Source organism: Emys orbicularis, chromosome 5, assembly GCF_028017835.1.
Source record: "Emys orbicularis isolate rEmyOrb1 chromosome 5, rEmyOrb1.hap1, whole genome shotgun sequence".
In the NCBI taxonomy this organism is placed as follows: Eukaryota; Metazoa; Chordata; order Testudines; family Emydidae; genus Emys; species Emys orbicularis.
The window spans coordinates 124,824,746-124,839,626 of record NC_088687.1 but is presented as its reverse complement, the minus strand read 5'-3'; the positions used below and the strand labels follow the sequence as shown (position 1 = coordinate 124,839,626).

At 40.0% G+C, this 14,881-nt stretch overlaps 1 protein-coding gene across 1 annotated transcript in view; it reads left to right on the top strand.

Moving 5' to 3' along the window:
• DOK7 (docking protein 7) overlaps positions 1–10,741 on the top strand; it is a 93,558-nt gene extending 82,817 nt beyond the window's left edge. The window contains exons 10-12 of the mRNA XM_065405579.1: positions 219–290; positions 2,436–2,588; positions 10,605–10,741. Coding sequence (XP_065261651.1) covers positions 219–290; positions 2,436–2,588; positions 10,605–10,741 — 362 coding nt within the window. The remainder of the gene's footprint in view (positions 1–218; positions 291–2,435; positions 2,589–10,604) is intronic.
• Positions 10,742–14,881: the final 4,140 nt, after the last annotated feature.

Sequence of the window (14,881 nt, the reverse complement as noted above, 5' to 3'; positions counted from 1 at the left end):
AGAACTTTTAAAACTGTGTTCATTTCCTTGCAGTTGTTCTCATTAGAAAATATGAATGTCTTCTAGTTGGCATGTATTTAGATCCTCAATTGTTTTTTTGCATCGTTATTTAGATTGTGCCTAGAAACTGAAAGAAAGCAATTGTGTACTTTATTATCACCAGCCAATTTACTAGCTACAATAGGACCAAATATGTTGGAAATTTTTCAATGTTCTAGGTCCTAAAGGTGGTTTTGGGTTCATGGCACCACCTGCAGAACTTGGAACTTCTAGTGGCCCTGAAGAACCCGGTGAGTAAACAGAACTTCAACCAATTACATCAAAAGGTAGTAAATTCACTTAAATATATCTACACTTTAAAGAAGAATTCTTCTGCCTACCTAGCTATCACCTTTGAGGAGGGTGGTTTTACTATAGTGACAGAAAAACCCTTTCCATCATTTTAGTAAGTGTCTACACTAGAGCAGCGTAGCTGTGGCTGATCCACTGTAACGTTTGTAGTGTACACACACACTGAGGGTGGTGTCTGTTATATTTCATGTCATACAAACAGAGAAGTTAGATAAAAACATAAAATACTCTTGCTGGAATGTTACAACATATACTTTCTTATAATTCAGAATGATAACATACAAGACCCCCAAAACAGAGAGCAACAAAGCAGGCTGCTCCCTAAAACAGAGACGCGCAGTTCATCCTTCCTTACTCTAGGCCAGGGATCAGCAACCTTTGGCACACAGCCCACCAGGGTAAGCCCCTCGGCGGGCCAGGCTGGTTTGTTTACCTGCCGCGTCTGCAGGTTCAGCCTATCGCGGCTCCCACTGGCCGTGGTTCACCTCTCCAGGCCAATGGGGGCAGCGGGAAGTGGCCCTGGCCGAGGGATGTGCTGGCCGCCACTTCCCGCCGCCCCCATAGGCTTGGAGCGGTGAACCGTGGCCAGTGGGAGCCACGATTGGCTGAACCTGCAGTCGTGGCAGGTAAACAAACCAGCCTGGCCCGCCAGGGTGCTTACCCTGCTGGGCCACGTGCCAAAGGTTGCCGATCCCTGCTCTGGGCTATTTGTTGGAAGACTGACTCTGATCATATGCTCCACTACAGAGCCCCCTGCCTGCAAACAGCACCAGGAAAACGTCTGAGAATTTAATGTGATAGATCACAATTTTAACACAATTTTCATTACATCACAGTGTCTGCAAAGGGATCAGAAACATGCTAACAGCAAGAGAAAAGTTTATGCCAAAATACTGCCCAGAAGTCTCAATAAAGCATATCATTCCCCCCTGCGCCCTGAAAACCATCCCATCTTCCTCCTTTCTATGTGATTGTTGACTACACCATCCTTCCTGTCCCCATAGCTTGCAGTCTCGGTTGCAGAATCTCTAATTCTTCTTTCTTTCTCCTCTCACATAGAGGCAATTGCCAAATCTTGCCAATTCTTCTCCCACAATATCTCCAGAATTCAAATGTTCCTTATGGTCTGTTCATGTCCAACATATAGCTCCCACCTTGGCTACTTGAAACTCCTATTCCTTAGCCCCCTCATCTTCCACCTCCAGTTAATCTAGAAAGCTACTACCAAAATCATCTTCCTTTCACGTTGCTCTGACCATCCACCCCACTTTCTAGAATCTCTTTGCTGTTTTCTTCTCTTCATATATATTGTTATCACTTTTTGATCCAAGTGTTTAGCCAATTTTCAGGATCAGGTTTGGTTTTGTTAGGAGGAGAAAATGGTGATGGAATCAGGTATTTCTTTGATGCACTCCTGTTTATTTACGAATAATGTACTAAGTCAAGTTTACTGAACGTAGTAGAAATCCAATAACAGGAGACAGTTTCTTTGCTCACAGTTATAAGCTTCTTTCAGCCAGTCATTTACCCTCATGCTCTCCCTTTAGCTTTTTTTCCTCGGGGTTACACTACCAGTGTTTCTCTGGCTGTGTCTGGGGCTTCTATGCTCTTTCTCTGTGCTTTTCTGCTACTTCTCGCACACACAGCTCCACCAATTAATGTCCCAGCCCCTGCATTGGTGGTATCACTCTCTGTAGAACCCCTTGGGCCACCTAGTTCAGCTTCTACTCCAGGTGGGTCATGTACCTGTGCTTTGGATGTGGCTTCTACTGTTTTAGCTATTTGGTTCCATGAAGGAGCTTGATTGTTACATTTATTCTAAATGTTAGTTTACACCAACGAGCTTTAATGAGGTTTTCTCCAATCTTCCAACACAACATATATATGAACGGTTCAAGATTCTCCTCAGCCCCAACCTGATCAGGTCCACAGTTACATACATTAATTCTTTAGGGTGAAGACCCGTTGTGTCTTTTTTCTGCTGAGCATTTCCTTATAAAACATTTGAAGGAAATGTTTGCTCTTATTAAATGGATTATTAGTAGTTATGAACTTCAGTCATAATTGTATGTTAATTTTTTTAGGAGGGGCAGTAGGTTATTCAACAGATCTACCTGTATCTGATCGACCCCACAGTGAGACAACAACCTATGTTAATATTCCTGTCAGTCCTACATCGAAGAAACAGCTCCACTACATGGAACTGGAGCTTCAAGAACCTAGCACAGGCATAAGAGGTAAGGGCCTTTAAGTGGGCCATTACTACTACTAAACGCTAACAAATGTAAACTGTGTGTGCATCCAGAGGGAGGTCCTGTACTCATGGCCGCCAGCTGCTTGTGTTGGGGTCTGCCCGCAATTGTCAACATTTAGAAACATTTTATTAGGGACACCTGACCTGCTAAGCTGGGGCTCTGGAGGCTGCTATGTCTCCAGCCCTTGCCTTTTATTTAATTTTTAGGTCTTGTATAGCACACTATTGTCAAAAGCCCTCTGGGGGTTAGGTCAGTGTTATCCTCTCCATTATACAGATGTCGAAAGTGAGTCACATAGGCCCAGATCCACAAAGGTATTAACCACCATTGATTTAAATGGAAATTAGCAGCTAAATACCTTTGTGGATCTGGGCCAGAGAGCCTAAGCCACATTTTTCAAACGTAGGTGTATAAAGTTAACCAACTAAGCCCATATTTAGGCACCTACATAAAAGTAGCCTTATTTTCAGATGCACTGAAACATGAGAACCTGCAGCTCCATAGTGCTGCAGGGGCTCATCACCTATGGATTTAGATGTCTCTGGCAGGCAAAAAAGCCACACGCATAAAATTAATAAAACAGAAAAAAGCTAACCCTCTCAGGAATACCTCCTCAACGTGCCAAACCAGGCCGCACAGAGCCTCCACAGTCCTTCGTCTAGAAACTGGTGTTGCTGCTTCTCAGAGATGCAAGCCCCAAAAAGGCCCTACTAAGCTTTTGTGCCTACCTGATTCTGGGCTGCTCTGGTATCTAGTACTGTCCTGGTCTAATTTAGATAGCTCAGGGTCCACTGCACTCCTCTCCTGCCACGCACAGATTCCTCTGCTGCAGTGATGTTGTTAGGGCCTCCCAGAGTAGTGGGTATTGGCATTAGGGTGCCATTCAGATGAATGGGACTTCAGCCCTTTCAGAGCAAATGTTTCAGGCTGTCTGCAGTCTCAGGCAGATATGATTTAATTGCCTGTACTTGGTTCATAGTTTCAAGGTTTTCTTCATGTCTATGAGGTTTAGCGACTTGCCTTTTTAAATAACAAAAGCTAAGAACCTGATATAATTTCATGACTCCAGGAACTGGGGCCCTAGGCATGGACTTCTAGGACTTGCTCCTGAAAGATTCTGAATACTCTGGTACGATCCATAAGAATACCCATACTAGGTCAGACAAATGGTCCATCTAGCACAGTATCCTGTCTTCTGACAGCGGCCTGTGCCAGATGTTTCAGAGGGAATGAACAGAACAGGGCAATTTATTTAGTGATCCATCCCCTGTCATCCAGTCCCAGCTTCTGGCAATATTTAGGGACACCCAGAGCATGGGGCTCCATCCCTGACCATCTTGGCTAATAGCTGTTGATGGACCTATCCTCCATGAACTTACCTCATTCTTTTTTGAACCCAGTTATACTTTTTGCCTTCATAGCATCCCCTGGCAATGAGTTCCACAGGTTGATTGTGCGTTTTGTGAAGAAACACTTCCTTATGTTTGTTTTAAACCTGCTGCCTATTTATTTCATTATGTGACCCCTGGTTATTGTATTAGGTGAAAGGGTAAATAACACTTCTCTATTTATTTTCTCCACACCAGTCATGATTTTATAACCTCAGTTGTCTCTTTTCTAAGCTAAACAGAGCCAGTCATTTTAATCGCTTCTCATGTGGAAGTTCTTCCTTACCCCTAATCATTTTTGTTGCCTTTCTCTGTACTTTTACCAATTCTAATCTCCAGGAATGCACTTGAGTATGTGCTTAATTTTAAGCACATGTATAGTCCCATTGACCAGTGGGATTACTCACATGCTTAAAAGTAAGCATGTGCTTAAGTGCTTTGCTAGATCAGAGGACCATATACCTTAATCTGGCTCTGGCTACTTAGTCCCTTGCAGCATTAACCCTTTGGCACCTGAGAATAAATCATAAACACCATACATGGAGATTTGGAAGAGTAATTCCCCATTCAGATAAATTCCAGTGAGAATTTTGCATGTAATTCCTTGTACTCAGGACTGACAATTTTCCCTATCAGATCTTCAAGTATTGACATTTTAAGCAATTTTGGGTATGTGTGTTTTAAATCTAGTTTTGATTAAACAAGTTTATAACTTTTAAGTGTTACCACTGTTTCTCCATGCCTATCTAAGGTACTAATTTGGGCCCTATCACTGTGTAGTATCGGAGCACCTCACAATCATTAATGTAGTTGTCTTCACAACACCACTGTGAGGTGCTATTACTGCCATTTGGGGATGGGGAAATGAGGCACAGAGGTCTAGATCTACAAAAGGACTTAGGCCCAAATCCTCAAAGGTATTTAACTCCCATTGAAATCAGGATCTGGCTTTCCATCATTTAACTACCCTGCCACACAGTGGATAACTCAGCCCTGAGTTATGTGCCCAGGCTCCATTTACAATGAATGGGGAGTTCAGTGCCTAAGAATGGGATTCATGGAAGCCAGCACTCTGAGTGGGGAGCTGCCTAAAGTAGCCAGTAAGAAATGCTGAGGAGAGGGGCATTGCCTAAAGTCCCACCCCAAAAAGTTAGTTAAAAACCTAACTCCGGGAGGTGTCTTTCTCCACTTGGGACTCTCAACTATGAGCACTCTCCTGAAGTTAGGTGCCTAAAGTCAGATCAACCCTTTCTTGGAAATAAACAAAGAGGAGGTGACTCCCACTTGTGCCCAATGCTAGAGCACTCACCTGGGATGTGGGAGACCCAGGTCCAAATCCCCACTCTGTCTGATTTAGAGCAGTGGCTTAAAGCTGGGTCTCCTACCTCCCATGTAAGTTCCCTAACCACCAGGCTGTTGGGTATTCAGAAGTGGCTCCTTCTCAATCTCTCCTGTTGATGCTGTTCAGCTTTGTATAAATAAAATATTAATTGAATCAGGGACTGGAACCTGGTATCGTTACTCCCAGATGAGTGCCCTAACCACCAGACTATAGAGCTGTTCTTGCTCTCTGCTTACTTAGCCATCTAAGTCCCTGTGAGTCAGGGAGCTGCTCCATGCCAGCTGGCGAAGGACACACCATTCCATAACTCACAACAGGCCTGACACACTCATTGCTCCAACAGTGTTGTCATAATCTGTATCTAAAAGGTGTCAGGTAAAGTATCGTATGCAAACCGGTAACACTCTGGTCATTAAGATTATTGCGTGATGTATGTATGGGTGGTGCATAAACAATTAAAAGATATGTGCTGGAAATACATTCTTTAGAGGTGTTTTGCAAACAGGGAATAAGCCTAGCCTGTCCTAGACAAAGGAATGTTGTTTTGCCTCTTTTCCTGTGTCTCCAGGGTAAACTGAGCCAGGTAATACCTCAGGGGACAATGAAAAGTACATCTACATATAAGGTAAACAACGCCATCAAACTAAACTAGTGGTGGGGGGAAAACCACTTAATGATCATGATGCGGGATGGAGCCTGCACCCGCAGCAAGCGCCCCTGCTCTTGAAACAGACACAATAGATTTTGGAAAATATAAGCAGAAACACAATGCCATTTTGGCATCCATCACCTAGGGGCCAAAGGGGGAGCAGTGCCGTTTGAGCTGATGAAAAGTGGATCTTCTTGGATCCAGCTGGAACTGACTATAGGTGAGAAATCTACATAGACAAAGATTGTCACTGGTTGAAATCAGGGTGAATAAAAATCAATGATTTTAAAAAAAATCTGATTTTTTTCTAAAAATTTAAATCAGATTTTTTTGATAAAATGCTTTTAGGGGAAAAAACCTATGTAAAGATAGTTTTAATTAAGATATATTATAGCTCAAAGATATCTCAACATGGAATAGGAATAATAAATTCTAATTCTATAGTATGAGACAATATATTCATGTAATGTTTAAGAAAAGTCTTGTAAATGAGTTCCAATAGTTCATGAATTAGGGACCCAATCTTATGGGGTTCCAGGGGCTTCAGTATAGATTATTTAGGTTAATTTTTATATCTATCCAATGGGACTCAGTGCTCAGTCCAGAAGATACCACCAGAGATGCTTAGTTTTTCAGTTCTCAAACTGTGGATTTGTGTCTCCAGAGATAAAATGCTTGTTAACAGCAAAAATGTTTTTGAATAAATAAATAAGATATAGAGGTGAGAAATAACAGACCTCAACCCTATTGTCCCTCTGCAAATTTGTGTACACAGAGTCAATCCCTTACCTCTCTCTAAAAGTGCAAAGTTTCAAAAAGTTCAATGAATAGAAGATTGTTGGGGGAGGAATAAATCTGGACAAGGAGAAAAAGTCTGAAGAGAAATGTGAGAAGGGAGTAGAACAGGCAGTAGAAACAAAAGTGAAACTGTTTGAGCAGCATATTCCAGAAGTCTTGAGGTCTTTCTGAGTGTAGCCTTCATTGATTTGAGATCTACCATACCATTCTCTCACTAGAAGGGAAAACCTATAATGGCAGCAGGCCATACAAGAGACCCAGTTTGGGAATATTTTAATGAAGTTCCTCTACCTGTGGGTAAGACAGTCATGCGTGCAAAATGCAAACAGTGCAACAAAGAAATGCAAAGCCTGGTCGCCTGAATGAAACAACATTATTGAGGAAGCTGCGTTGAAGATGATGAAAGGAACATGTCTGAACATGCAGGATCTTCAGGTTGGTAAACTTTTATTTCATACTTCTTTCTTAAGGACTGCCTGTCTTCCTTCTGGACTATTCTTGAATTCTCATGTTTAAGCAAAAAAATATAGTTGTTACTCTATGGTACTATCATTTTAGATGCAGTTGTGATAAAAAATAAATAGCTGAAATAGGCGGATCTTCCTTTTACAATTTCACCTTTGAAGTAGTACTGAGTGTCAGTGAATGCAATGAGTAATACTAAATGAGCAATATGGTAATAATAATTAAATAACTGCATTGACTTATTTTGTTTAGGAGAATCCATCCTCAACATACAGGATTCTGAAGACTATCCACCTTCAAGATCACCATCATTTTCTATAGTTTCAGAGTTATCTGCCAATGATAGTGTTTCATTCACATTATATATGTCACATAGCCACAGTATATCACGTGTACCAAAAAAAAAAAAAAAAGAAATCTCCATCATCCAGAAACAACCATAGATAAGTTTGCCCGGTTTGTTTATGCAACAAACTCTCCTTTCCATATGTTTGAGAACCCACACTTCATTAATATGATTCAGTCATTAAGACCAGGATACAGGCCACCCAACAGAGCAGGTGTCGCAGGCAAATTGCTAGATAAAGTGTATGAAAGAGAAATTGAGCAGTGTGCAAAAGGTCTAGAGGGTGAAAGTGTTAACCTGAGTCTTGATGGGTAGAGCAATGTCCACAATGATCCTGTTGTATGTGCTTGTGTGACAACAGAAGAAGGGAATGTCTTACAGAAACAATTGATACATCAGGAAATGCACACACAGCAGAATACTTACAAGAAGTAGCAGTAAAAGCTATAATAAACTGTGAAAAAAAATTCAAACGTCTAGTATGCAGCTTGGTCACAGACAATGCTGCAGATGTATCCAAGATGAGAAGAAATTATTTAGAAGAGAATGAAGAGAGTCCCAAGCTAATAACATACGGTTGCAGTGCTCATTTGATGCACCTCCTAGCCAAAGACTACAGTGTTCCAGGAATAAAGGCTAATGTTGAAATTGCAAAATACTTCCGTAACAACCACTTTGCAGCAGCTGCTCTGAAAAAAGTGGGAGGAACCAAGCTAACTCTCCCACAAGACGTGTGATGGAACTCAGTAGTGGACTGTTTTGAGCACTATATCAAGAACTGGCCTAATCTGATGACAGTTTGTGAACAAAATCGTGAAAAAATAGATGGCACTGTCACAGCCAAAGTTCTCAACATTGGGCTTAAGAGAAATGTCAAACACATGCTGAGTACCCTGAAGCTTATTTCTGTAGCCTTGAACAAAATGCAGGGAAATAGCTATTTTATTGCTGACGCTGTTGAAATTTAGAAGGAACTGAGTGAGATCTTAAAAAGAGAAGTATGCAATGACAGAGTTAAATTACAAACATTAAAAAAACAAATGGGACAAGCACTGTCTCCAGCTCATTTTCTTGCAAATATTCTCAATACTCGGTACCAGGGTCAAACTGTAACAACTGAAGAAGAGGAGTTGGCTATGACATGGACATCCAGCAATCATCCCTCCATAATGCCAACTATAATAAACTTCAGATCTAAGGGTGAACCATTCAAGAAATATATGTTTGCTGATGATGTTTTAAAGAAAGTCACACCAGTGAACAGGTGGAAGTCACTTAAGCTTGGAAGTCACTTGGATTCAGAGACTGTTGAAGTGATAATCTCACTTTTAACAGCAGTAGCTTCTTCTGCCAGTGTAGAAAGAATATTTTCTTCCTTTGGACTAATTCGTTCCAAATTTAGTAATTGTTTCGGACCTGATAAAGCAGGAAAGCTTGTTTTTCTTTTCCAGATTATGAACAAATAGGAAAATGAAGGTGAAGTCAACTGAGTTAGCTGCAGAAGCCAATATTTAAAGTTTCTCATGTTGACCTGGCTGACATAGTCGATTTAATTTTTGTTTTTAAAAATATTTCATTTAACTATTTTAGTTAAAAACAATTTTAACCAAAACAAACCTGATTTTATGTTTAATGTTTAACTAAATTCAAAAATTCATATGCTTGTTTTGTTAAAATATTATATGTTTGCTGTTGAAGAAAAAAAAACCAGAATACATAACGTTGTTCTTTTAGTTAAATAAAGCAATTTAAATGTCTGTCTGGTGATGTTCTCCTCCTAATACAGCATAGCAAGAAAATCCTCCAAATATTAATGATTAACCTGTTGAATTGGAGATAGTTCACCTCCCAATGACTTCATAAATATCTGCTTCGATTACCTTTGGTGAATGAAATAACCAAACAATCATTCATTTTCTGATACAGCTGTAAAACTAATCTGAAAAGTTTTCAAAATAAATCACTTAAAAATGTATAGTGTCTACCTTCTAAAAATGAAACCTACATCTATTTCTGAGTTGTGAAGAATGCACTTTTATGTAGAAATCCATGGTTAAATCTAGTCTTCCTGACTAGTGATTTAAATCATTATTTAAATAAATTTGATTTAAATCAAATCCACCCTGGTTGAAATTAAGTTTGTCACCGGAAAGCATGTTTTGTTTGTTTTTGTTTTATTTCTAACCATGTTTGTCTTCGATTCTTACATATTATCACTTAAATATCTGTTAGTTAATAATAAACTTATTCTTGTTTTATTATAAAACCATCTCAGTGCTGTGTGTTAAACTGAAGGGTGAAGTCCTCAGCTAAACTAACAGGCTGGTGTGGGTTCTGTCTCTTTGGAGGCAGTAAACCTAATAACTTCTGTGAGTATCCAGTGAGAGGAGTTGGACACTGTGCGGGAGACGGTTTTGGGGAGATGTGGGACTGGAAGGGCTGTTGGTGTCGCCCTGCAACCAGGCTGGTGGAAGCCAGGGGGAGGCAACTGTGATGTGAACAGGCTGCTGGTGTCAAGGAACTGAGCCAAAACTGCACAGCACATGGTTACAGGGCAAGCCTGGGTGGTCTGGGTGAAGTCCCAAAGTGCCACAGCCCCTCTTCTCTCCCTGCCATTTCACTTTTGGCTAGCTGAGGCGGCTCCCCACTCAGCTTGTTGGCTCTGAAAAATCCCTTTCTTAGGGGCTTAGCTGTCTACATGCACAGGGGACAGCTACAGGCAGCTTAGATTACATGGCGTCACCCAACTCAGGATTGAAAATTCCACTAGGTGGCTGTCTGTGTGTGGTGAGGCATTGCTCCCCTCCGTCAAGCGACATCTAAATCCTTTTGAAAATGTGTTTCTAAGTGACTTCCCAACATCACAGAGGAAGTCTGTGGTGGACAAGAATTGAACCCAGGCCTTCCACAGTCCAGGGTGGTGCATTAACCTCTGGACCAGCCTTCCCCAGAAATGCATGATATTATAGTCAACAGTACAGTTGTATTTGTTTTTTTTGTTTTTTTTCAGGGGGCGGATCAACCAAATATGCACAGATTGACATTGCGGCCACGGAGACAGCCCACAAAGTGGGAACTCAGCACGCTCAATGCCGTGAGGACCGCCTGCAGGAACTTGAACACAAGAAGAAAGGGTCCCAGGAGTGATCTGTTTGGGAAAGAACTTTTTGCTCACTGTAACTTGGTACTAATTTAAATTTCCAATGATTCACATATTTATTATTTAAAACATACTCTTATAAAAGCTGCCCTTGTTTATCATATTTATACCAGACTCATTCCAATATTCTAATTCCTAATTGGAAAACTGGTAGCATGATGTGTGTTTTAAGCTTTGAGTGTAATGTCCAGAAGTTCTCTTCTTTTTCCATATACAGTATATGTAAGTTACTGTTTTCTTTTTCTATAACTCAATAATCCTGGAAGAACGTGGTGCCATATCTCAATGATTACTGATCTGGGGCATTGTATTTAAAGAATTTTGAATGTGTGCAAATAAGGATGTATGTTTGTGGGTGGGTGTGTATGCATACAGTATTGATCTGTGCAAATAGACATATATGTATCCATACACGTGAGTACATAAAAACCACAAAAAATATATTCAGATATTGTTAAGTATCTTACTTAAATATCAAAGAAAGAAAATTCAGCATTTAAAACCTTTTTCTACTGGCATATTTTTGTCCAAATACAGGCTCACTTATGCACATGCTTAACTTTACATAGGTGCGTAGTCCTATTGAAGTCAATGGGTCTACTCCTGTGCGTCAAGTTATGCATATGTGTAAGTGTTTGCAGTGTCGGGCCATATTTATGACTGTCTAGTTGTGCCTGAAAATCAGAGATTTGAGGCCAACATTTCCAAAATCCACTATTTTTAGGTGCTTTGGTTTTTGGGTGCCCAACTTAAGTAAGAAGCCTTGATCTTTATTTTCAGAGGCATTGAGTACCTGAACCTCCCACTGACTTTGACTAGAATTGTGGGTGGTCAATACCTTGAAAATCAGGCTCCTGGTTTCTCAAGTTGAGCTGTCCAAAATCAAGGTACCCCAAATTAATAGTCACATTTGAAAATCTGGGCCTGCATTTGTATCTCCAAAACTGTGCCTCAAAAATGAAAGCCAGGATCAAAATCAGTCCATCAGAGTTAAAACTAAAACTGCCATTTATTCATTCCATGCTATGCCTAAATATTGCAGAACCAATGCTATGTAAGATCACACTGACTTTTGAGACCCTACAATGCATAGGCACAATGGGATGTAATATAGAAATATAGTTTTAGCTATAATTCTGAGATGTCTTGCTTTAGCATAGTTAAAGTGACATTGTATGCTTCAAAAACTTGACCTATTCTTTCTTGCATCAATTTGTAAGTCTGCGGTTTTGTGGTTTGTGTTTTTGTCCTGAGACAAAATGCTATTATTTATTTTTAGTCTATGCCAGAGAACCTAGAGTAACAAACCAGAGTGTTTGTACTCTGGAAAAAACAAAATGTTGGCAATGAGTAACAGTTTTGAGCTTTCAAGGATTATCAGAAGCAAGTTAATTAAACAAATACTCTAAGTACTGAAAAATACTTTGACAATATCATTTTAAGTCAGAATCTTAGGAACCAATTCTGCTTGTAGATCCATGCAGTAACTAACATCAATGAGTGAAATTTTTGGACTGAAATGAATTTTACTCACTGACTTCAATCCCTTGTGTCTATTTGAAGGCAATTTTTTTTTGTTTTACATTTAACAATTAGCATTAAAAATGCCCCAAACCTCTTAAGCAAATAAATAAGCATATGAAAGCTGACAATAGCTACTGTCATCTTTCATATAGAATGATAGAACCGTAGGACTGGAAGTATAAGTATATACTAATGTGCTATCTCTTTAGGGACAATGATGGGCTATCTTATAAATATGTGTTCACCCAATTTTAAAAATGTTTTTTTTTTCTTTTTCTGAATGGATAGTTATAATTTATTTTGTAAATTTGTATTGAAAAGAATGATGATATCCTGGACTCTTACTGCTTCTTGGGACCTGTTTCAGTTAGCGCCAATCCTATAAGCCTCCCCCTCCTCCCCATGCATGGGACTGCCAGTGGAGTTGATCAGAGATTTCCTTAGGGAGGGCTTGCAGGATCAAGCCCTTCATTATGTAAATATTTGTATTTAATGTTTACAATGCATATTATTTACTGAAAAGTTTTCTTATGTTTTACTGCGTCACTTTGTAGTTAGTCACTGTTTTTTGAAAAGGTGGCTTTTTGACACAGGGCTGGTGTTAAAATACTTGCAATAAATACTAGTGACACGGAAGGCCAATGTTTGGACTTGAGCAGCCTGATCTTCCCTGTCATGTATATAGCAGCAGTCTTGCCAATGCGGAGCTTATGTCATGATACGCTAAGCTGTTTTTTACACATTGCAACATTACCTTAATAAGTGGCAATACTGTGTCACAACAGCACAGGGCAGAGCTATCATGTAGTGATTCAAAGTCATACCCCCCCAAGGCCCTGATTCTGCACTGGGATCTGCTAGTGTAGATCTCTGCACCCACACAGAATTTGCATTAGTGAATCCTGATGCAGGATAGGGATTGTAATCATTGCAATATCATGACACAGCATGAGGCTACCTGCAGCAGACAGTTTGAAGGGGAAGGGTGATGGTATTTCCCTGCTTTGGATAGAGTTCATCACTCTCATCCCAGCCAGGGATGAATGACTCTTACCACCAGTTCATTCAGATATTTCTGATTAGGCAATACATGTATGGTCTTTCAAATGTACCACAGTCCGTCATGGTGAATATATCGTGAATACACCTTACCAGGGAAAGATACACTCTTATAAAGGCCGCATTTCCCTACATGCTCCTCCTCCCCACAAATTACTCTCTTTGAACACTGCACATTGCAACATGGTTATTTGGGGGCAGAGGGGACACACAACGTTGGAGCCCACAAATTCTTCAGCTACTGCTGCCCTTAAATGATGAGTTACAATGTTAGAGACACAGTCAGGTTAAAATTTATGTCTCTCTGTGTTTTTATAGATATATAGATATATAATAATATTACTAAAGAAAATAGTCCATCCATCCATCCAGAGAGATATGTCTCCTTACTGAGGATTCTAATAGCACCCTATAGGGCTGCATGAAAAATTAAATTTTTAAACCTCTTATTTACTTTTCAATATTCATGCTCTTTGTTTCCTTTTTGCCTTTCAGATAGCTTGGACAATGAAAAGCAGACTACCATTTTTCACTTTTCTATGCGATCAGTCTGTTTTTATATCTGATTTCAGTGTCAGGATCTCATGCAGAAGTGTGACGGGGTACCATTTGGGATGCAGCTGCAACATGGCAGTGTAAACTTATTGAAAAGAGAAATCTGTTTCAATTGGAAATACATATAAATCACAGAAACATTTCCATTGGCCTTTCAGTTGATAAAAGCTTGTTTTTAACAAAACATATATTCTGGGCTGAATTTGACCTGGCTGGTATCCCTTTAATATGATTATATGGACTTTCCGATATTGAGAAATTTTGTACGGGGATGAGCAGTAGCTGTTCAAATCTCAATATCTTGGCTATGTTAAAGAAATGGGTTGTTGTTAGTTTTGTTTTTAAACTATCACACAGACCTCATCTATGTTCTGGACCTACACAAGCTTACTTTAAGAAGGTTTCCTGAGCTACAGCACAGGAGCACACAAAAATGGGAAGTGTCTAACTTTTAGACTTCCATGAAGGCCAAACTGCTCTTTCTCTCAACAGGTTGCATTACAAAAAAAAAAGTTAGTTTCCAGACTAATACCTTGGTCCCAGTGCCAGACCAAGACATATTTTAAAGGCCAAGCTATAAATCCATGAACAGACCTTTGTTAAATATAGCAGTGCTTCGATCACATACATTTATAGGGGTACACACACACATACCCTTAACAGAAAGAGGGGGGAAGAAGAGAGAGATCTAGACTGCAGTTTGCCATTCAATTCAGAGCTGTGGCCAAAATACCAAAAACCAATAAATCCCCTTTTCAGATAAATTTGGCATTCTGATTTGTTCTGGGAGAAGTGAAAAGTTTTGGTCTTGATCCTACATTCTTCACACACCCACTGACTTCTGTAGGGCTTGCGGGATCTCATCATGCAGGTGACCTACTCTCCAAAGAGCAAAACAGCACTATGTCTGCTGATCCCTGAAAGAAGTTGTTACTCTTTGGAAGTGCCATCACCACAGTAACAACACATGCCAAAAGTGGGAATTTATG